General features: G+C 37.3%; 1 protein-coding gene across 2 annotated transcripts; it reads left to right on the forward strand.

The window, feature by feature from the left end:
* Window positions 1-232: 232 nt before the first annotated feature.
* On the forward strand, window positions 233-4497 carry LOC140882004 (O-fucosyltransferase 10). Of its 2 annotated transcripts, XM_073287711.1 has the most exons (11): window positions 233-522; window positions 637-697; window positions 1079-1157; window positions 1360-1427; window positions 1940-2032; window positions 2146-2339; window positions 2424-2628; window positions 2731-2898; window positions 3014-3181; window positions 3414-3604; window positions 3885-4497. In XM_073287711.1, the coding sequence occupies exons 1-11, from the start codon at window positions 368-370 to the stop codon at window positions 4063-4065; spliced, it is 1563 nt and encodes a 520-aa protein (XP_073143812.1). In that variant the 5' UTR covers window positions 233-367; the 3' UTR covers window positions 4066-4497. The 2 variants fall into 2 exon arrangements, with proteins under 2 accessions (XP_073143812.1, XP_073143811.1); XM_073287710.1 differs by having other exon boundaries at window positions 233-697.
* The last annotated feature ends 20194 nt before the right edge of the window (window positions 4498-24691 follow it).

Genomic DNA, 24691 nt, shown 5'->3' on the forward strand with positions numbered 1-24691 from the left:
ATAGACAATTATTTTTAGACGAACGATTTGAGCAATATCGAAATTGGGAGCGTTGTTCAATGCAATTAGTCCAAAAATATTAAACCGAAATTGATAATTTCAATATATATTGTTTTTTTTTTTAACAAAAAGAATCGAATGTACAGTACAGTGTTGAAAAGAACATACTGAAATAAATGCTCCCCATTTCCTACATTCTTGGCTCTCTCTCGTCCACTTTCCCATACTGTTTTCTGCATTCTCCCCTCTTCAACAAAAATCTTCTGTTAATACACATCATCATCGTACACCCCTCAAATCCCACATTTCCATCGCCATTTCACTGCACAAAGATCCCATCTTTTTCAAGAATTAATTCCATCCCTGCATGGCCTCAAAGCCTGCAAATGGCGGCCATTGTTACAATTACTGTGTCCCTGAACCGACGGCGGCGAACGGCCGCCGGAAGATTCATGTCCACTGTAAGCACCGCCGGCGTGGGGGGGTCTTGTACCTGATATTTCCCGGCGTCTTCCACCGCAGGTACCTTTTTCTCTTGACTGTGCTGTACATTGTCGGCCTAATGCTCTGTGCTGGACCGTTGCTGACTATCCTGAACCCTCCTCCGCCTCTGCCGCCGGGATCGCTGTATCGCAGCCACGAGCTTTTTCTGAAACTGTGGCCAGAAATTCAGGCTGATAATGCTTCTGCTATTGAGGTTTTGCACATGGGATTTTATTTTAATCTTTTCTTGATTACATGGGCTTGGTTTGTTTAATATTATTATCTTTTGATGCTTATGTTCAACCAATGTCAAGATTTTCCATTTGTGGGATTTTATTAGCTTCATAAAAGAGTAAAGCATCTAGCTTTACTTCAATTGGATGTTGACTTTTTCTGGGAAAAGTAAATGAGAAGAATGTTAATGGGATCCGTGAACTCGATAAACTTACAATATATCTCATTGAAATAACCGGTTATAGGTCAGGAGGGAATCAGGTGAATGACATTTGCTGATTCTTTATTTAATGAACTAAATTTTTTGTGGAAAGATTTGTTTCACCCCTTGATAGTTACTATGCAAACCATCTTTTTGTAGTTAGACAATCTGTGGAGGTACAAAAGGAAGGGGAAAGAACAGAAACCTTGTTCCAATGCTACTGCTCGTCTGCAACCCGGTATGAGCATCTTTGTGATATCTGTTCCGAAGTTCTCCGGCATTAATTTCATTCCGCTTCTTAGTTATAGTGGGAAATGTAACGTTGCTTTAGTGGTTAGAAGATAGAAGGAAATGGGCTGAAACATTGCCATCGAAAGTTTAAGAGGCCTTTTCAACTCTACTTTTATAGTTAAAACTATCTTTTTTTCCAAAATTTTCAGTGTCCTCGGAGCTTCAGAGATATCTGATTGTTGATGCTAATGGTGGCCTGAACCAACAACGTGCATCGGTATTCAGTTTAGATTCAAGCCAATTATTAATTCAATTTGCCAGCGTCTATATGTTGATGTAAGAAATGTTAGAGGTGAAAACGGATGACTTACTGCCTTTTTCAAAAAATTGTCAAAGCTTGTGGTGTAGCCAGAGTTGGGCTAACAGGAGCGTTGCCCCTCCCCCACTCTTATTTTGTTAGAAGCTTATATAATTATATGTATTACACATGTACAAGATAACAGTTTTGCATGTTGCTTCAAAACTAAAGCAATTTCTTCTTTGTGGGAAGATCAAGTTATTTTTGTTTGAGAATAATGTGGTTTGGTTGTCACCATTTAAATTCTATGGAGCCTACATGAATGGAGAACTCAAGATCGTGCCAGAAGATAGCACTTTATATGGATGAACGTTAGAAACTATTATTTTAGAACAGTCTCTGGAAAATGTACTAATCAGCAGGATAAATGTTCCTAGATGATATTTTTTATACTTGTTTCATTTAGTTTATCACTGTCACGGTGCCTGCAGATTTGCAATGCAGTGGCAGTGGCTGGACTCTTAAACGCAACACTGGTCATTCCTCATTTTGATCTGCACAATATGTGGAAGGATCCTAGGCAAGTGTGATTTACTATGTCGTATTAATCAACTTGTTTGGAAATTTATAGACTTAGCAATGGTATGTGCTTTAAGTGCTGTATATTTACTTCCTCTCTTTGATACTTTACAGTGAGTTTTCTGATATTTATGACGAGGATCACTTTATATCCACACTTAGAGATTATGTTACGGTGGTTCGTGATCTTCCTAAAGCTTTGACTGAGAATTACGACTTTAACATCAGTGATATACCGAATTTTCGAGTCTATGCTTGGGCATCTGCTCGGTATTATTTGGATGAGGTTTATCCTGTCCTGCAAGAAAACAAGTATGAAGTAAAGATGTCTTTTACTGATGGAGAATAACTAAGATAATCTTGATTCCTTAATTTTATCCATTTTTTCATGTGCAGGGTAATTCGAATATCTCCCTTTGCAAACCGATTAGCCACCAGCATTCCACCTCATGTTCAATATTTGAGATGCTTGGCAAACTACAAAGCTCTAAGATTCTCTTCAACCATACTGAATCTTGCAAGAGAGATAGTCAGCAGAATGACTACTAAGAGCTTGGCGGCTGGTGGGAAGTATGTTTCAGTTCATATCCGATTCGAAGAGGTGATAATTGTTTTGTCAATAAATGAAATTAAGTTTTTCTATTTTTAACTTAATATTTATGCATCATTTGTCCGCCCTTAATTTTGTGCCTTTCAAGTGTAGGACATGGTGGCCTTCTCGTGTTGCAAGTATGATGGAGGGGAAGATGAAAAATCTGAAATGGATGCAATACGTGAGAAAGGGTGGGGGAAAAAATTCAAACGTAAAAACCGAGTTTTTGAACCTGAAGTTAACCGTGTCAATGGAAGGTGCCCCATGACCCCATTGGAGGTTGACTCTTGATTCCTAAATATGATGCTCAATATTCTAGTGGTTATTGCTTATTAGTATTTTGTTGAAAAATTATTCCCCAATTTCTTTTGGCTTATTTTTTCTGTCAGCATAGGTTGGAATAATGCTAAGGGGAATGGGATTTTCGAATGACACCCCAATTTATCTTGCCTCTGGAAAAATTTACAGCGCGGAGAGAAACTTAGAGCCTCTTCGTAAAATGTTTCCTCTCCTACAGACTAAGGAATCTCTTGCAACAGCGGACGAGCTTAATGCATTCCAGGTACACATCTTAGGCTTTCGTGCTAAGCTCTAAAGCTTGCACTGGAAAACTGTACCTTAGTTCTTGTTACGGAACACAACTATTTCCCATGCTTTGCTGTGAGATTATGTTCATGTTGCATGGCTATTGCCTGTTGAGTAATAATAACGTATACGTGGGATAACAATTGAAGTATGTTTTTGGACTGCTTAAATGTATCGTTATCATCAATTATAACATTTTACGTTGTCAGGGATTTTCTTCGAGACTAGCTGCATTGGACTACATGGTATGCCTGTCGAGCGAAGTATTTGTAACCACTCATGGAGGAAACTTCCCTCACTTTTTGATGGGCCACAGAAGGTTCCTCTACAATGGACATGCAAAAACCATCATGCCTGACAAAACCAAACTCGTAGTTATACTACAAAACACAAACATAAGGTCATCTCCTCGTCTTCGCCAAGTTCTGTTCATGTTTGACACAATTCATCTGTTGTTTGTATGAGAAACGAAACTTAAAATTGGAAATTAAGTAGTGCAAAGGACGCGGCTAGCCTATGTTTTTGCATTTCTTGGAAGTAATTACTTAATATTTGAGGTTGAAGCCATACCAGTTAAAATATTGAAGTTACACCATTATCGTTAACAAATATTTGATTGGAATGGTCTGAAACTATGTCGTATATGTATACTGAAATAGTACTCTTTTCTCAATTTACAGTTGGGATTCTTTTAAGGATCATATGGAATTGATGCTTGCGGAAAGTGATCGCAAGAGTATAATGGTGCCTAGAGTAAAGAAGTCAACAAGAAAGGGCTCTATATACTTGAATCCTTTGCCGGAATGCAGGTGCCTTTGGGAATCACAGAATTCAAGCACCTCACCAGACTTGTACTCGTGAGACATCACCGGCGACACTGAAAGTTGAGAACGTGTACATTCTTCATCCCTTCCGAGCTGTGTTGTTGACTCATTGGTGAATATGTCGAAATATGAGCTGATAAGAAGCATTTTTTGGCAAGTATCATATTAAATGTAGTTTGCTTCTCTGGCCGCAAGACTCGATCTCTTCTGCATCAGGCTGCTGCAGTTTTTTGCGAGTCTTTCTCTGCAGCATGACCCCAAGCCGATCTTTCGCGAAAGTAGGGGAGGATCAAGCGAACTGGGTGGTTGCCTCCATTCAAAAAGTTTATATTTCATGCGCAACTTTTATAATATAATTTGTAAGTATCAATCGACTAATCGTTGATTTATTATTTACAAGCTAGGTTGTGAAAACTTTGTGTTGGATTTTTACATACTTTCTTGTTTCTGGAAAGAACACAACACTGTGCATTTTGTTGTGGGGCACTTCTAAGTCTTGTAAGTCACTATAAAAAGGTAGCGTAGATTAAACAATTGAAATGAAGATGCGATAAATTAAGTATTTACTAAATCAAGTTTCACTATTTTAAGGCATGAATAATATAAGGAATCAAATGGAAACTCCCTCAATGTTGTGTTCCAAACAAACATCATATACTTCTTATGTTAACAAGATTTAGAAAGTATGATCGTTCATTTTATGTATTAAGAACATGATCACACGCTTGTCAGGACGCTAGATTTGGTGCTTGTTGTTATACTCATAGACTATATTTTGTGGTATATAATTTGACTTATAAATTAATTTGGTTCATTAATTTATCATTTAACACATTAACTCATTAAGTATTTTTAATAATGAACTTCAGTGAATTAAAGCCCGAAAGGCTATACAAACTGCAAAGAACCCGTCAACAACTTCCAAGACTCACAATGCAAGTAGTGGCTGTGGGGTAGTAGAGTTGGACACTCAGGGAACCAGCTCGAGAAACCAAGTGGGGAAAAAGATAATAAGACCTGGTCAAAGCAATTGCAAGTTCATGAAACTTTTAGTACTTCAGGTAGTTGGATAATGGAGTTGAATCGTTAGAGAACTGACTTGAGAGCCAACGTTTATAAGTGCATAAACAATGCAGAAACAACAACTCGTCATAACACTCCGACAGAACAAATCTATGCAATTTACAAATTTATGGTTTTTAATCCTAGTTCTATATTTTTAGTTCTATTTTCCAGGATTTTGTTTAGTTCTTGTGTTTGGATTGATAAGAAATGAGATTTGGAATTGGATTTGAAATCCATGAAATTGAAATTCTATTTTTGTGTCTGATAAAAATTTAAGATATATATTGTGAACTGATAATATAAACTTTTAGATAAATAATATTTTGTAAAATTTGCAAACAATACTTGAAATATATGAGTAAGTTCTAAAAATATATATTTTTTAAATTATTATTTTTAAAACTCAAATCCTGTGAAACCTAACGAAATCCAACCAATTTTATAAAAATTTCATTAGTTAAATTAAATCCCATCAAATATCAATTTCGTTTCGAAATATCATTTTATCAAACACTCAAATGATATTTGTAATTCAAAATCCCACCAAATCCCATGCAAATCATCTCTTTCAAACACACTTAAGCTTTTAGATTTCATATCCTCGACTTTTCTACTTTTCTATGTTATAAAAATGAATAAATAAATGGGATTTATTTAACTAAATAACCTCTGTTTGACCATGATTTGAAAATATAACATTCTTAATTTTTCCCTTTGTTTTGTTTTTGCATTTCTTTTGTATTTGAAGGTCATTTTGCTATTTTTTTTTAAAAGAAGGTCATAAATCAAAAAATTTGGTTGACCAAAGTCATTTTTCAAACTCTCCCTATAAAAATGTTATTTTAATTCTCATTGATATAATTGTGTATTCATATCATTCGAAAAATTTATTTTTCTTAGATATTTCATTATATTGGTTAAATTTCGGTTATATTACATCTAAATATGAAAATGTTAGAACTATAGAGTTTATGGAACCTTGATAATATTATTGATCTCAACCTCCATATAAATAGATACAATAGTGTTCCTATAAAGACGTAAAGATATACATAAAATAACTTCCTAACTTACAACGCAATTTACAAGGTAAAAAGATAATGAGAGATCTTTACAAATATTGAGAATATCTAGAATAATATTTGCTAACATGCCCCCTCAAGATGGTGTTTCATGAAAAACACCAATCTTGAACATTAAGTCACGAAGCCGAGCAGAAGAAAGAGGCTTGGTGAGCGCATCGGCCAGCTGATCTTGAGACGAAACATGAGAGATCCGCGGTTGCGAGCTTTGAACTAGTTCTCGAACAAAATGGTAGTCCAGTGCAATGTGTTTCATGCGAGAGTGAAACACTGGATTAGCACAGAGGTAGGTAGCTCCAATGTTATCACTATAAAGCACATGGACAGAAGGAAGAGAAACGCCAAGCTCATTTAGGAGAGAGCTGATCCATGTGAGCTCGGCCACACCCGAGGCGATAGCTCGATATTCAGCTTCACTACTGGAGCGAGCAACCAATCGTTGCTTCTTGGAACTCCAAGAAATCGGATTGGATCCCAGGAAAATGACATAAGCATCTGTTGAACAATGGTCATCAGGATTTCCAGCCCAGTCAGCGTCAGTATAGCCATGTAGAGAAAAGACTGTATCCTTTCGGATATGAAGACCATAGTCAAGAGTACCATTGAGATAGCGCAATAATCGCTTGACAGCACCCCAATGATGTTCTGAAGGAGAGTGCATAAACTGGGAGAGGCGGTTCACGGCAAAAGCGACATCTGGCCGAGTAAGAAGAATATACTGCAAGCTGCCAACCACTTGTCTGTAGCGAGAAGCATCAGTAGGGGGAGCACCATTGTGGAGAGAGAGAGTGGTGCCCGTAGCCAGGGGCGTTTGAACAGGTTTGGCAGTCTGCATGTGGAACCGAGCAAGAAGATCGGTAACATATTGTCGCTGAGAAAGGACGATACCACTAGCTGTAGGAAGCACTTCGACGCCTAAAAAATAAGATAACAAACCCATGTCCTTGAGGGAGAACTGGGCGGCCAACTTGGTGATTGTGGCAGCGACAAGTGTCGAAGAGTTACCTGTAACAATCAAGTCATCAACATAAACCAAGAGATAAAGTGTGTCAGAGTTACGGAAAAGAATAAACAGGGATGCATCAGACAGGGAATTGGAGAAGCCAAGACCCAAGAGGAACGTGCGCAAGACATGATACCAGGCACGAGGCGCCTGTTTAAGCCCGTATATATCTTTCCTGAGCTTGCAGACATGAGTAGGAAAGTTGCTGTCATAGAACCCAGGCGGTTGAGCCATAAAAATCTCCTCATCCAAGGAGCCTTGTAGAAAAGCATTGTTAACAACAAGCTGTCGCAAGGGCCACCCATGCTGGACTGCAAGACTTAAGATGAGACGAACAATGGTAGGCTTGACAACAGGGCTAAAGGTGTCACCGTAGTCAATGCCAGGGCGTTGATGAAACCCCTTAGCAACAAGACGAGCTTTGAAGCGATCCACAGATCCATCAGGGTTGCGTTTGATGCGAAACACCCACTTGCAACCAACAAGATTCTGACTAAAATGAGATGGAACAAGATCCCATGTGCCATTGCGAAGCAGAGCATCAAGCTCAAGAGACATCACAGACCGCCAGCGAGGATCCTTGAGAACCATAAAAACACAGGTGGGTTCAATGTCAGGGGTTTCAGTGGTGGTGACAAGGGAGTATTTGGGGTTGGGTTTACGGATGTCGTGTTTGGAGCGAGTGAGCATGTGGTGGGTGGCGGGAGGGTTTGGGGCGACGGGGTGTGTGTTGTGCGGCCGGGGCTGGGGCGGCGGCTGCAGTGGAGGATCCAAGCAAGGGGGCGGGGCAGTAGGCGAGAACACGGCAGATGGCGGAGGAACCACATGAGGTAGGATCTACATAATAGTAGGTGGTGGTGCAGAAGGGGCTATGGGACAACAGGAGTCATATGTGGAGAGGAAGGTAGGATAGGGATAGACAGACTCTTCAAAGTGGACATGGCGAGAGACAAGTGTTTTACGAGGCACAGGATCAAAGCACAAGTATGAACTTTGAGTGAGGGAGTAACCTAAAAAGACACAGAGACGAGATTTTGGCTCGAGCTTGTGCTTATTATAAGGGCGTAACTAGGGATAACACAAGCACCCAAAGACACGGAGTTTGTAAAAATTTGGACATTGACCGAATAATTTTTCAAAGGAGGAGGTCATAGAGAGATTGGACTTGGGCATGCGATTAATTGTATAGGTGGCAACAGCAAAGGCAAAGGGCCAGAAGGTGGATGGAAGAGAGGCATGGTGAAGGAGAGTAAGACCGGTTTCGAAAATGTGGCGATGTCGACGCTCAGAATACCCATTATACTGCGGGGTGTAAGGTGGAGTGGTAAGATGAAAAATTCCTTTGGTGGAGAGAAAATGATGGAGAGCCAGAAACTCCCTACCATTATCAGTGTAAATAGTGATAATTTTACTTTGAAATTTGTTTTCGACCAGAGAAGTGAATGTTGTGAACACAGATAATACATCAGATTTGCGTGCTAGGGGATAAAGCCAAACATATTTAGTGAAGTGATCAACAAAAATGACATAGTATTTATATCCGTCCATGGAAACAACAGGGGAGGACCACACATCGGAGAAAATTAATTCGAGGGGGCGGGAGGATGTAAGACTAGACTCGTAGAATGGTAATTTGTGACTTTTATTAATATTGCAAGAATTACAATGAAAATGCAAAAAACAATTTGACGACAAAGGGAAAACTTTGGAGGTAACTAGGTGACGAATAATGGCAGACGAAGGATGCCCTAAGCGAGAGTGCCACAAGGATAGAGGGGCGGATGCGGCAGTGAGTGCGAGAGGGGGGGGGGGGGGGGGGAGGGGCGAGGTAGGAGATGGTGCCCGGCCAAACGTACGTGCTTTGCCTACATGGTCCAGTGAGGAGAAGTGCCCCCGTGCGAGGATGAGGAAAAAACGTGATAGAAACATTATTATGGCTACAAAGTTGAGCGACTGAAAGGAGGTTTTTTTGCATGGAGGGTACATACATAACATTACTAATTAATAAGGGGGAAGTAAAAGTAGGTAAGGAAAGGGAACCAGTGTGAGAAATAAGCAAATCAGCTCCGTTTCCAACGGTCATGGAGTCGGACCCAGCATAGGGTGTGTGAAGCGACAGATTGGCCAGATCTGTGGTGACATGGTGAGAAGCACCTGAGTCAAGGAGCCATTCAGTAGAGGAGGGCAGAGACAAGGAGTGTGATGCAGTGTGAGCATGAGGAGGTGTATATGCTGGAGGAGGAGCCGATGATGGTTGCGGAGTCCAGGGCATATATTGAAAGTTGGGGCAGCGCTTTGCAGAGTGACCCGTAGTGCCACAAAGCTGGCAGTGACCAAGGTATGGCCGCGGTGAGGAGCCACTGGAGGTTGACGGCGGCCGTGGTGTCCACGGGGTGGGTGCGCGCGGCTCTCTGGAGCGGGCAGTGCCAAATGGGCGGGCTGGACCATGGGAAGCAGCAGCATGGGGAGACCTGGTTGAGCGAGAGGCAGAAAAGGCAGCAGCAGGACCAGACACGACAGATTGCCGAAGAAGTAATTGAGCCTCAAAGTTGAGCAAATTCTCATGAAGCTCATCAAACGATATCGATGTGTCTCGAGCTTGGATGGCAAGGGAGAGTTCTTTGTAGGAATCATGCAGGCCATTGAGGATTTTAAGTGTAATATCCTCGGGATCACATGAGACATTCATGAGAGCGAGAGCATCAACAGTAGCCTTGATGCCATGCATGAAGTCAGTGATGGATTTGGAACCCTTGACTGGGTTGGCAAGTTGGTTTTTGAGCTGTAAGATGCGACCAAGACTGCGGGAAGCATAGGTCTTGGCCAGTGTTGACCAAACATCAAACAATGTTGTAGATGCGGCAATGAAGGGAATAAGAGTTGGCGTGAGAGAGCCAGTGATGACATTGAGTAAAAGTTGATCCCGACGAACCCAAAGTGTGTAGTCAGGATTGGGGCTGGTGACGTCATCTTTTGTGAGAGTGGGCAGTGGAGAGGGTTTGGAGCCATCAACAAATCCCATGAGGTCATAACCGATGAGAAGAGAGCGGAATTAGAGGTGTCATGCCGGATAGTTGGAGGAGGTTAGTTTGAGGGGAATTTGGGCAGTAGAATTTATGGAGATCAAGGGTGAAGAAGATGGTGGCAGGATGGTGGAGACAGTAGTTTCGGCCATGAGAGTGGGGTTGGGCGGCGGCGGCTAGGTTGTACGGCATGAGCCTAGGGGGAATCTGATATCATATAGAGTTTATGGAACCTTGATAATATTATTGATCTCAACCTCCATATAAATAGATACAATAGTGTTCCTATAAAGACGTACAGATATACACAAAATAATTCCCTAACTTACAACGCAATTTACAAGGTAAAAAGATAATGAGAGATCTTTACAAATATTGAGAATATCTAGAATAATATTTGCTAACAATAACATACGATTGAATCATGACTCACAACATCAAATTAGAAATTAGATTGACGCACTATTTTATCACATTTTAGCACGATCTGTACCTAACACGTCCGCACGCAAAAATTCGAACCAAACATAAACAAACCAAATACAGTCTAAACATTCAGTGATGATCACTCAATAAAAATATGGTAATTAGGGTTTCCGCGTTTGACTTCTTGAGCAAACTCGTGATCTAAACTCAAAAGTTTTTTTGTTTGCAAAAATAAACTGGTGAAACCAAGACGATGAGCCTAGCGTGAGCTCAAGCTTCAACTCACTCGTGACTTGTGGAACTCAAATCTCACGGACAAATACAGTGAATAGACCTTCTTAAACTCGTGATAATATAATATATATGGCTCATCTTGTTTTTAACGAAGTCAAAAGGATTCGCTTTGTTTTATTTAAGTAAAAAGGTCACCACTCAAGGATAATATAGAATTTTAATGTTGAAACCAATTTTTTATTTATTTATTTTTAAAACAACTCGTGTGGCTATTTTTACCATAAGTAAATTATTTATTGACTCAGTATACATTTTTAAAATGTCTACTCAGTAGACATGTCACCTGCTGCAGTAGACATGTCTACTGACCTTCATTAGATCTTTTTAAATTATCAATTGAGCCAGTAAAAATTTTAAAAATGTTTATTGGATCAATAGACAATCTACTATTTCAGTTTACATAAACTAAATCTCAGTCGTCATGAACAAAAAATCAGTCGAAACTTGTCTTACATGAAAATCAGTCAAAAAATGTTTACATCAATTGGGAGAAAAATTGTTTGGAGATTGAAAACTTATGAACATTTTTTTTCTCTTTATTATCGTGCAATCTAAAAAAAATATGCAGCTAGTTGAGGAGAGGAGATGAAAGTTTAGAAAATCCATTTGAGTTTTGAGAAGATGGATTTTAAAATACTTATGAAAAGTGAAAACTCATAAAAGAATCATAATTGAAACCTTTTTTTTTTTTTCCATGTCATACTTTTAATAAGGATAATATAGTCTTTCAATTGTTTAGGCCAATTTTGTTAAATATGAAGTTGACCAAGCTTATTCCTCCATTCTTTCCCTTAAAAATTTGGGCTTTTATATGGGCTTTCTTGGTTATATTTTTTTTAAAAAAAAAAAACGGTCGCACTTTGTTTAAATCCTTTGTCTCTCTGACCAACTCCAAGACTTTCTCGCATAGCTATCAAGAACAATTGATCCCGACATCGGAAATGTTTTGCCAAAGACAGCGACAACTTGACCCAATGGTCCCGAATGACTCCACCTATACCACAATAGTTTCCTTCTTCTTAGACAGTTTGCCAATATGTTGGAGATGACGATGAAGACTCTGGCCCAGAGTTTGAGAAATCCTTCATGGCCCCTGTTGGAATTCGTGCAGAAACGCAACCGAATTGATCCATTGAATTAATTTCAACAACAAATTTTTAAAATAAGAAAATAAATAAAGGATTGGTAGCAACAAGAACGCAATAGTTCGGTCAGAACGAAAATATTACAATATTATTTATGCTTATATAAAAATTAATATATATTTTTAAAAATACCGATTAAACATATTATATAACTTTTAAAACAAAAAAAATAAATAAAATGTATTTAACGGTATTTTTTAATTAAAATATATTTTAAGTGGTTGTCTTCTTTAATAATATAGTATATTAAGATAGTAAGATATTATGATTTGGATTTAATTTTGATTATGAGTTTTTTTTCGTTTATAAATTTATTAAAATGACAAACATATTTAATGTATAATATATTCATGAATCTAACTTGAACCCAATTCATATATATTTGAAGATATTTTTGTAAAATCAATAATAAGACTCCACCAAATTGATTGAAAATTAAATAATAAAAATATTAGTTTTTTAAAGTAAACAATAAGATAATGTTGGGAAATTTAATTTTGGTGTTTACAAAATTACAAAGCCTAAAGGAAGACAAAACTAATCAAGCAACTATAAAAGCGCTAAACTGATATATGAAGCTAAACTACTTCACGCTCAATAACCGTGCTCAACTGGCCAAAGATGCTAAACTGATTTCATCAGTTTACACTCGCTAAGCCGACTTCATCAGTTTACCCCTCACCAGTCAACTACCATGCCTTTTATGGATAAGTTCTTCCGTACTCTGACTTCTCTGCAGGATGAAATGCCGCGATGCAAAGGGCTATGTCGGCTCCAAAATTTTTTGTTGATAGTGACAAATCTAACGAAAATAATTCAAAACCCTATCTGAAGATTCAGTTTGAATATTATGACCGTTAACAATCCAAAAGGTATAAATAGAGATCTTGATCGATCAAAGACTCGCTGGCTCACGCTTTGAAAACTCTGCAATTTTACGAGAATACTCAAAGCTTTTCACACTCAAGATTTGATCAAGGAACTCGAAGCACAAAATGCCGAAGTGTTATTTTGATCATTGAAGGATCAATTTTTTGTGCTAAGGATTTCGAGTTGTATTCACTTTGTTCTATCATCAGTCTAGGATTGAAACTAAAGTGTTGTACTAGGAGTTCTTGTTTAGGCAGTGTTAAGTCCTAAACTGGATCGAAGTTTTGCAAATTACTTGTAAAATTCAAAGTCTTCTAGTGATATCCTTCCAAGGCGGAAGAAGGGGTGACGTAGGAGTATTTGAAATCTCCGAACATCCATAAACATTTGCTTGTGCCTTTTCAGTTTATCTTATATCTTTTCATTACCCAAACTGATAACCTTTTAGTGTTCAAATCTGTAATTTGACATATTTTTGCACATACTTCTGTTTGTCAAATTACATCAGACAAAAATATAAGTCTAGAACTCAGTCCCTAAACCGATCGAGTTCAACTATTTTTATACTAAACTGTTTGAAAGTATATTCACCCTCTCTATACTTTCAACCGATCCTAATAGATAATATAACAATATGCTTTATATTTAATGAACTTAATGCACTGGAAAAGACATATCCCAACAGAGAAGTTATTCTCAATGTTATGCGAGGCCTTCCCAAAGTGTGGGATGTGAAGACAATGGCTGTGAGAGAATCGAAGGACTTGAACAAAATGGAACTGCATGATTTGTTTGCAGATCTAAAGGCTTATGAATTTGAACTGCAAACTCGAGAGGAAGATCAGTATACCTCTCAACTGACCAAAGCCTTGACTGCGGTTAAAATCGAATCTCCTGCTCAATCAGAAAAGACGGCAGAACAGTTGAGCAATGATGCAATGTCCTTATTTGTGAAGAAGTTTGGAAAATTCATCCGAAGAAATCAGGAAGGTTCGTACAAGAGAAGCTTTCAAAAGAAGGATGCACTCGAAGAGCCAATAAGTTGCTTCAATTGTGGAAAAATAGGACACTTCATAGCTGACTGTCCTAAACCAAAGAGAGATGAGCAAACTTCCCCAGAAAGATGGAAGAAAAATTTGAGCAAAAGAGAAACTCAAGAGATGCCAAGTAAACTTCACGAAAGAAGCATGAAGCACTGGTTGCAAAAGATAGCAAAGCCAAATGGGCGGAAACGGACAGTGAATCAGACGAACCCAACGACTCCTCTAGCTCCAGTGATGATGATGAAGAACTCAAGTGTCTCATGGCTAATGATCGTGAGCTTCCATCTACTAGCGAACATGTATTTGATTTCAGCTCTGAGGAATTTACCAGAGAGGAACTGATCAAAGCACTTCATGATATGGCAAATGAGTATCATCAACTGTCCATAGCATTCGATGAAGTCAGAGCCAAGCAAGAGGATCTGCAAGATACCTCAACTGGACCCACTTGGGAACAATCAGTTGAGATAAACTGCCTTGAAACAGAGATTGCTGTGCTCCGAACTGAGAATGAACAACTCAAGATCGACATCATGAATCTTACAGCAGAAAAAAAGCATGGATGATTTAGTAAGATCATGGAATAAATTTTCAAGCTTGTTGACAGAAATGCATGAGTTACAGAGACCCTTTGAGTGACAAAACTTGTCTAGGGTACGGTAAAACTATTGACATTGGTGAATCAAGTACTCAACCCAAACTGAACATGTGCAAAGGTAAGTTTATAAACTTTGTACGAGCAGTTAGGGTAAATGAAGATGATAAACTCATCCTCATGACCTGGCAGCAAATAGAGCATATGAACAGAAAAATATTTGGTATTGGCTTCAACCCTCAGGAGACTAAAGTTGAAACTGCTAAAAGTCCTGAAAGGACTAACACAAATCAACTTAATCCTATGAGAGGAACCCGAGGTCATTATCATAATCAACGTCCAGTTCAAAAGCGATATCGGCAGTTGAAGGATATAGGAAAGAGTAAACAACATATGGTTTCACAAGCACATCACACTCCATAATCTAGAGCACCTAATTTAGTACGTACCTATAGGAACACTAAAACTGCTAAACTAGTTAAAGTATTCCAGGTTTGGGTTTCTAAAGGATTAATCCCTCGTGGACCCAAATAGATATGGGTACCAAAAGTTATTCAACTTTGTAAATGCAGTTAACAAGTGCTAAAGAGCAGTCTGATGAATCATGGTACTTAGACAGTGGATGCTCAAGACACATGACTGAAAATGATAAGCTACTGTCTGAACTCTCTAAGTACAATGGTCCAACAATCACATTTGGCAACAACTCAAAGGGTAAAACCATGGGTAAGGGTAAGATTTTCCACGGTAATATAATTGTTCAAAATGCCTTATTTGTAGAGAATCTGAAGCACAACTTAATTAGCATTAGTCAAATGTGTGACTATGGGTACTCTGTTGAATTTCAAAAACTAACTTGCATTGTTAAAGATGCTTCTGGTGAAATCATTTTGACAAAAAAAAGATGTGGAAACACATACAAAGTATGTTGGAACAGCCAGTCTAGCAAATCACATTGCCTGTAGCTTCCAATTCTAAACGCAACTGGATTTGGCACAAGAGACTGAACCACCTCAAATTCAAATCAATTGCCAGTATGAGTAAACTTGAGCTAGTAAAAGGACTGCCCAAAATTGATTTTTCTAAAGACAAATTTTGTTCAGCGTGTCAATTTGGGAAGCAAGTTAGGTCATCTTTCAAAAACAAGGGTTATAACTCTTGTTTCCGATGCTTGGAACTATTGCACATGGATCTCTTTGGTCCAATACCAGTAACAAGTTTAGGGGGAATGAAGTATACTCTTGTCATTATTGATGACTACTCTTGATTCACCTGGGTTATTTTCTTAAAATCAAAAGACCAAACTGCTTCTCAACTGATCAAGATTTTTTAAAGGCTTTTTAATGAAAAATCTTGTAAGATTGACAGAATCAGAAGTGACAGGGGAACTGAATTTGTCAATCAAACTTTATCCTTATTTTCAGAACATTATGGAATCAAACATGAATTCTCAGTAGCTAGAACGCCATAACAAAATGGTGTTGCAGAACGGATAAATCGTACTCTTAAGGAAGCTGCGAGAACCATGTTAGCTGATTCTAAAGTGTCTCAAAGGTTTTGGGCAGAAGATGTGAACACTGCTTGTTATACTCAGAACAGATCGATGATATGTAAGAAATTTTTTAAAAGTCCTTATGAGATCTGGAATGGTAGACAACCCAATGTATCTTATCTTAAAATTTTTGGATTCAAATGCTACATTCACAACAATGGTAAAAGTCATCTGACTGCATTTGATGCAAAGTCAGATGAGGGTATATTTCTTGGTTATTCCTCAATCAGTAAAGCTTATAGAGTCTTCAATAAACGAACTCTAAATGTTGAAGAATCAGTTCATGTCATGTTTGATGAGGATCCATCTACTGAAATCTCAACTAATGCTCATCAAATTTCAGATTTGTTTCAGGAAATTCAACTTGAAAATAATAGTGAGGATGACTCTTCACCACTCATCCGGACTCTTCAAACTCCTGAACCTGAACTAGTAGAACCAGCAGTTGAGAGTCGTGATTTTGATCAATCAGTTGACACTCACCAAAATCATCAAGTTGAAGAAGGCGAAGCACAGCAACTTGAGACTCAAGAACATCATTTACACACAGAAGGCACAGAATTTGGCTAGGACAATATGCCTAAACAAACCCAAGAAGAATATGTGCATACTGAGACTCATCCTACACATAGACTGAAATGATCCAAGAAACATCCTATCAGTTCGGTAATAGGTAATCCTATAGCACCACTAAGAACTCGAGGACAAATGATCAAAGAACTTCTTCATGCAGCCTTCATATCTCAAGTAGAGCCAAAGAAAATTGAAGATGCACTGGCTGATAGCTGTTGGATAGAAGCCATGCAAGAAGAGCTCAATCAGTTTACTAAAAATTCAGTCTGGGATCTTGTTCCAAGACCATCTCAGAAGTCTATCATAGGCACTCGATGGGTCTTCAGAAATAAACTTAATGAAGATGACACTATCATCAGGAACAAAGCTCGCCTAGTAGCTCAAGGGTATAAGCAAGGGGAAGGAATTGATTATGATGAAACTTATGTACCAGTAGCTAGACTGAAAGCAATAAGAATGTTCCTTTCTTATGCATCTTTCAAAGATTTTAAGGTTTATCAAATGGATGTCAAAAATGCTTTCTTAAATGGCAACATCCAAGAGGAAGTCTTTGTTGAACAACCACCTGGATTTGTCAATCATTTATTTCCAGATCATGTTTATCACTTAAACAAAGATCTATATGGACTGAAACAGGCTCCTAGAGCTTGGTATTACACCTTAACCAAATTTCTTCTTGAACACAAATTTACTATAGGCACAGTTGATAAAACTTTATTTAAATTCACAAAAGGTGATCACACACTACTGATACAAATTTATGTGGATGATATTATCTTTGGGTCAACTAACCCCAAACTATGCACAAGATTTTCTAAGTTAATGCAGGAAAAATTCGAGATGAGCATGATGGGTGAATTAAATTTCTTTCTTGGATTGAAAGTTCGGAAAATGGAGAATGGAACATTTATCAGTTAAACTAAATACACCAAGGAACTAATCAAAAAGTTTGGCATGGAAAACTGCACAGTTGCAACTACTCCCGTGGGTGCATCAATTAAGCTTGGCAAAGATGAAGTGGGAATACCATTCGATGCAACGATGTATCGGGGACTTATTGGATCTCTACTGTATTTAACAGCCAGTAGACCTGACATTGTCTTTGCAGTTTGTTTTTGTGCCAGGTTCCAAGTCAGTCCAAAGCAATCACATTTCATAACACCTAAACGGATATTGAAATATCTTAGAGGAATGGTCTGTGGTATGCTAAACATAATTCTTTCAATCTCGTTGGATATTCAGATGCTGACTATGCTGGATTTAAATTGGATAGAAAAAGTTCAAGTGGATCATGTCAATTCCTCGGGGATAGACTGATCTCATGGTTTAGCAAGAAACAAACATCCATTGCTACATCCACAACTGAAGCAGAATACCTAGCGGCAGGCAGTTGCTGTGCACAATTGCTCTGGATTCAACAACAGTTGAGGGATTATGGAATTGAAGAACAGGAATCACCTATATATTGTGATAACACCAGTACCATTGCAATAACTTACAACCCTATTCTTCATTCAAGAACAAAGCATATCGAATTTAGACATCATTTTATCCGTGGTCATGCACTCAAGAAGGATATTAGACTGGAGCATATATCAACGGAGCAACAAACCGCAGACATCTTTACCAAACCACTTACTGAGACTAAATTTTCCTATTTTCAAAATATTTTAGGACTTATTGAATTAACTTAAAATTCTTTTTCAACACAGTTTATACCTTGCATATTTCCAACAGTTTAGCTTGACCTAAATTGAACCAATTTCAAACATCCAAACTGCTCATTCTTTTATCAGTTTTAATCAGAGTTTGGTTAAGTCATTCATATGAAATATTTCATTTCATATAGTTTCCTTTGTTTAAATGCTTTCTATTTTCTTAGTGAAATTTGGGCATACTTTTAGGGGGAATATGATTATCTTAATATATTTTTCTTGTTGCAGTTTACCAAGCACAAGCATCCCATCTTCACATATATTCAAAATAAAAGCAAAATGAAAAATACAAAAAGGAACATCTCTTATTTATTTAATAATGGCCTAATACAATGTCTATTTCCATTTCTACAGCCATTTTCCATAAGAACAGATGCTCTTCCTGCGGGCCATTTTCCAGCTCCTCCAAGCCATGAAAAGAGTCAACACTCTCAACTCCTTTTTCAAGAGTAGAAGCTTAATGCCCTCACGACTGAGGACATAAGCAGGGTCTTTGATTCCCAACACCTGCTTATACTTCTCAAGACGACGCCTCTCCACCGGATTGAGGGTTTCCAACCCTCTAAACTGCATACGAACGAGTTTTGCTCGCAAACGAGCAATTTTTCTTCCACGAAGTTCTCATGGGCCATTCTCCAATTCTCCATATTATTTTGTTTTCTGCTTACTTGATGTTTGAATGCCCTAACTCATTTCTTTTTATAGAATAAAAATATAGACATCGAAGAGTCTCTCATTTATTTTATTCAATTTATTTGGGAATATGAGGAGTCTCTTACGTGTGTTTTCACAAAATAATATACTGTTTTTGACAAAATATCTCTGAAACTTGATTGCATATACTCATTACCTGATAAAATCGTTATTTGTGCGTATTCTTACGTATTGCAGTTTACCTTTATCATAAATTTAAATAGCTCAACTGAATCAGTTTAGGCACTTAGTTTACAAACATACTCAATTTAGTAAAATTTGTTTTATTGATAATTGAAAATTACAGTACTTCGATTACACATGCCTAATTTCCCTCATCATTAGAAAGATTTCAAAACTCCAGTTCATCACCCATGCTCGAAGAGGGGCAACTGAAGGATCCATAAGCTCATCTGACGCAAGGCGAACAAGTGTGATGTACTCTTTGCTTAGCATCATATAGAAAACATTTTTATCCTTAAAAATGTCTCTGGGTTCAAATGTGTCCAGTGCTATCATGTAGAACATTTCTCTCTGAGCTATCTCCTTCGCATCTTCAAATTTCCTTGGGGGAAACTGAGCATGATGATACATGTGGAGTTCTTCTATCTTCAACCAAACCTTCATCACCTTTTCATACACCCTCTCCTCTATCATTTTCTTCTCAGCATCAAAGTAACTTTCTTTACATGCTTCACATGCCACATAAGGGTTGTGACCAAAACCGAACAAAGGAGCGTTGTCACTCATTCTCTTTTATTGCTCAACTGAAATAATTAAATTTTGAAGTATTGTTAGCCTATTATTTATAGTCGAAATAAGTAATATTTTAGAGGAAAATATGTGTACTATCTCCCGCTTTAATGTACTATTTTATTTTGAATTTCAAAATAACATGTGTGCCACGTCACTCACTTGTCGTATTGACCAAGTCACACATTTTATACAATTTCAGTTTATCGTGAACCCTAGTTGTAGTACCTAAAATCCAATCTACTAATTCACATATATTAAATTAAATAAATGTTATGGTTATTATTATTTTTATTTTAATTGATTTAAATTTTTTATTTGAATTATGTGTTATTAGAATATTATTTATTTATTCAAATGATTTTATTGTACTAATTATTTAAGTAATGTTTTTAATTGTTTAAGTTTACCTATTTAAATGATTTTAATTGTTTAGTTATTCATTTAAATGATTTTAAATGCTTAGCTTATTTATTTAAAAGCTTTTATCTGCCCAAAAAATATTTTAAGGTTTTTATTTTCACTCGTGTATTTATTTATATGACTTTTAATCGTTTGTTTAGTTTGTTTAAATTATTTTAATCGCTCTGCTATTATTTAAATATTCTAATTATCGTCGTAACGTCAAAATATTTAAAGTGTTGATTTTAATTTCTTGGATTTAATTGCTTAAGTTTCCTTTAAAGTTATTTATTCTTAAGATTCTTAAGTTCAATGTTCTCCGGTTCCTGCTTCGGCGATGGTGGATTTTGGCGGTAAATTCCCAGATTTTTATTTTAAAAAGTTAAGTTGGGAGAAATGATGAAATTAGATGAGAGTTTGAAAGTTAGAAGTTTTCGGGTATCAAAAATCATTTTTTATCGCATTCTTGGACTTATTCTTTAACTTTTTCAAAATTTAGAATTTTCGTAAACCCGAATTAGTAAAACCCGACATAATATTTTAATTTGGGGTTTTTAAACTTAGGAATTTTACAAGTGTTAATTTAGTAGGCAAAAGTTGTAGTACATTAAAGTTGTACTTTTTAAACTCACTCACACACCTACCAATAGATACATAAACCTATACACACACACATATACACTTAAACTTAAAATACAACTCAAGTGTAACCCTAACCCCCAAAAAAAATATCTCTCTCACGCCTCACACTCTCCCTCACGTTTCTCACTTCCTCACCAAGCCGCTCCATCGCTTCTTCCTCCTCCAAGCTGCTACGACCACCGCCGCCATCCAGTAGCCGCCATAGCCGACCGGAGTTCAGGTTTAGGAGATGCTGCAGCTGTGTAAGCCGTGGCCTAGCAGTTTTTTTTCCCTTCGGTTTGTTGTGGTTTTTGGTTGAGCCAAGTATGAGCTTTCATTTCTCTTTCAAGCAAGCTAGTTAAATTTATTTGTTCAATTTCTTGTTATTTTCGAAATATACATGTTTGTGGATGTGTTGGGCTCGATTTTCACAATTTTCAGAGAGGCATTTTTGGTAAAAATTGAGCTAAGCTTTTGTTTGAAGTTTAAAGTGTTTTCATGATGAATGTTGCTATAAAAATGTGGAGTTTGATGCATATTCGAATTGTTCCAGAAAATTTCAGAGATATTTTGCATTGAATTAGAAATTTGCATTGTGATTTTATTGAGTTTAGATTGGTGTTATGAGGAATTTATTGAAAGGCTTGAGTCTCTTTGATTGTCCAAGCATTTTGTGCATTTTGGTGTGTGATTTGTTAATTTTCGAAGAAATGAGTTTGTGGTGTGGTTTGAGGGCTGCCATGGGGTGTCCATGCGGTCATTCATGTGTATTGGGATGTGTTTTAGGAGGGCCAGAGGGCTGGTCATGGAGCAAATTGGTTGGGTGGTCGGTTAGTAGAGGTTTGAAGGCGTTGGACTAATGTCTTGGGCAAAAAGGGAGAAGTAAGGTAACATCGGACTAGAGTATTGTTCAAGGGCCCTAGCTGGTTGTCTAGGCATGTCCACTAGTTGTTCTCATGGGTGTTTGAGGTGCAATAGGTTTAGGGATGAGCTTGGGAAACTATAGTTCCAAGTTGTCCAAAACAGAATTTTACCTTCGCGTCGTGTCTCGTGGATACAGGTCTGATTGGGTCGGTTTTTGAGGTTTGGACAGGGGCTACCTCTGATATAATAAATGTATGAGATGATAGGGTTGTGTCGGTGCAATTTGGACTTAATTCGGATAATAACCAAGTAAGTTAAGTGTGTTTTAAGTTGTGTGGTTGTGAACAGATTTTTCCTAACAACTAAGGGTTGTACGGGATTTCTTTTTGTTCAGGCTGATCGGGCGGTCATAAGATGTCATAATTTAGTCTTTGAGTTAGTTTGAAGTGTTATTAGAGTGTCAGCTCAAGCGGGATCAAATTTGGTTTAGGTTAGATCGGATTAAGGGCTTTCCGGTTTTATTGCTCGGGATAAGGAATGTTTAAGGAAGACCGAAGTATAAGTTGGGTATCTAACTTAGGGGCAGCCACTTACTCACCAACATTCTTATTTTTGTGTGTGGTTTAATTTCCTAAAGTTGCATATTCGTGTGCTTGAGTTCTCGTCTTCGAGTCAAGTAAAGTAAGAAAAGTGTATCACTTCTTTTGCATCTCAAGAAAGTTAAAGTTACAAGTAAAGAAAGTAAAGTTTTGAATAAAGTGAATTGATTTCCCTTGCCAAAAGAGGGGTTCGGAGGAGTTGGGAGAAATCTTGATTTTCCTTGCCAACAGAGGGGTTTGGAGGAGTTGGGAGAAATCCTGATTTTCCTTGCCAACAGAGGGGTTTGGAGGAGTTGGGAGAAATCCTGATTTCCCTTGCCAACAGAGGGGTTTGGAGGAGTTGGGAGAAATCCTGATTTCCCTTACCAACAAAGGGGCAATGCGGCATCGGGAATAATCTCGATGTCCTTGCCGGCATAGTGCACTGCAGCCATGATCGGTCAAATTATTAAAGGAAACGTCACAATCAATGTTCTAAGTTCTCAGAAAAGAAAGTAAAGTTCGAGGAAAGTTTATGAAAATCTCATGTTCAGTTTCAAGTTCAGTTTCATGTTAATTTAAGAAAGTTCCAAGTCTCATAGCGTGAGTTGGAGTGAGTTCATTGCTTTCAGTTTGTCTTATTCTCTTTTATCTTACAGCTTTTTAGATTAAGTTTCAAAGTATTATATGTAAAGTACTTTAAGTATTGCCACTGATATTTTTAACCCTTGTTATTACACTGTTCATACTTGCTGAGTTATTAGACTCACTATGCTTGCTTGATTTTAGGTGAGGAGGAGTATTTAGGGACCGAGGGGCAGGATCCTCAAGGTTGAGTACGCCGACGGTGCAAGGCCCTATGACCGTCGCTACTTTTAAGTTCCGCATAAGTCTATGTTTGTAATAAAGAATTTTAGTTTGAGTACTTTCAGTATTAGTCAGGATGTGTTTTTCCTGTGCTAAATTATTAGTCTTGAAATTTGTTATCTCTATTATTGCAACCGTGTGGGGTTTTCTTTCCTTTCGTAGTTTATGATTATCGCAGTTTGTATGTTTATCAGACGTTTATTTCTGTATGTTAGAATTGTTGTGTGTGACAGGGTGGCTTTGTTTACTTTCAAACAAGTCATGGAATTTTTCTTTTATAAATCCATATTTTCTTTTTCATTTAATTAAGTTTATCGTATTTTCTTTTTTATTATTTTAAGCTTAGAGGTTAGGGTCGTTTCAGTTGGTATCAGAGCACGGTCTTGGTTTGGGCTGAGCCTACTGCCGGTTGCCAAAACTCAAGGGATTTCGCCTCAAGGTCTGTAAATTTTAATGAATTTTATATGATAGTCATAATTGATTTATTGCTTTAAATGTTTTGATGTCATCTTTTTAAGAATATTTTCAAAATAGATGTTTAAATCCTTTAAATGTGTAATTTCAGTGTTTATTTTTGTTTAAAAATTTCTTTTAGTAGTTTTAAAGTGTACCATTCAAATGTTTATTTTTATAGCATGCGATTTCAAGTTAAACGGAGTTGGTGTACCAATATTCCTTCCAGTTTTGGATAGTACGTGGATGTTTTTTGAGTTATTAGGTAGTGCTAGCAAGTTTTAGGAGATATTAATTGATGTGCCCTTGTAGTAATTTATTCTCTTATGGATGAAATTTTAATCGGGTACAACTAAGTGAATAGTTTATTTAGGAATTACTAGACGTGTGTTTACTCAGTTAAGTTTATGAATAGAACTCATGTGAAGACTTGGGATACGAACCTGATTTTATATTATTATGGATAGTTTGAGTTTTCTTTTGTTATTTGGGAAATATGATTTTATGAAATAGTGAGTCGTTTACTATGAGACTTTCAATTATGTGAACTATTATTCCGATCGTTATTTTATTTTTCCTTCTTTTGTGCTCAGATCCGTTATAACATATACTTTTGGAGTATCCGAAATTTTTTTGCACTTTCTTTGAGCATTTATGGATGCGTATGACATTAATCAGCATTGAATTCTGCCACTTTGGCATTGGTTGTACTTCTTAGTAACATCTTGTTAATGTTTCACACTTCTATAAATTTTTCCTTCGATTCTAGAGCCACATGTTGATGTGAGTAAGATTCACTTTTCTTTTTGGTAATCTACTCATGTTGTGTGGCTGACATCTGATTTTATTTTGAGACCGTTGTTTTTTCTAATTATTGACTTGTGTGTACTTCTCTCGACTGAAGTCACACTGACTGTCTTAATTGTGCTTTGATTGTTGAGCATGATTTCATTACCCATGGATGAATGATCACGAGATTTGTATCTTGTTGACCCATATTCAATATTCATGGAGCCTCCATTATTATTCATTAGTCCCTAGAATTT

Source organism: Henckelia pumila, chromosome 2, assembly GCF_033568475.1.
Source record: "Henckelia pumila isolate YLH828 chromosome 2, ASM3356847v2, whole genome shotgun sequence".
In the NCBI taxonomy this organism is placed as follows: domain Eukaryota; kingdom Viridiplantae; phylum Streptophyta; class Magnoliopsida; order Lamiales; family Gesneriaceae; genus Henckelia; species Henckelia pumila.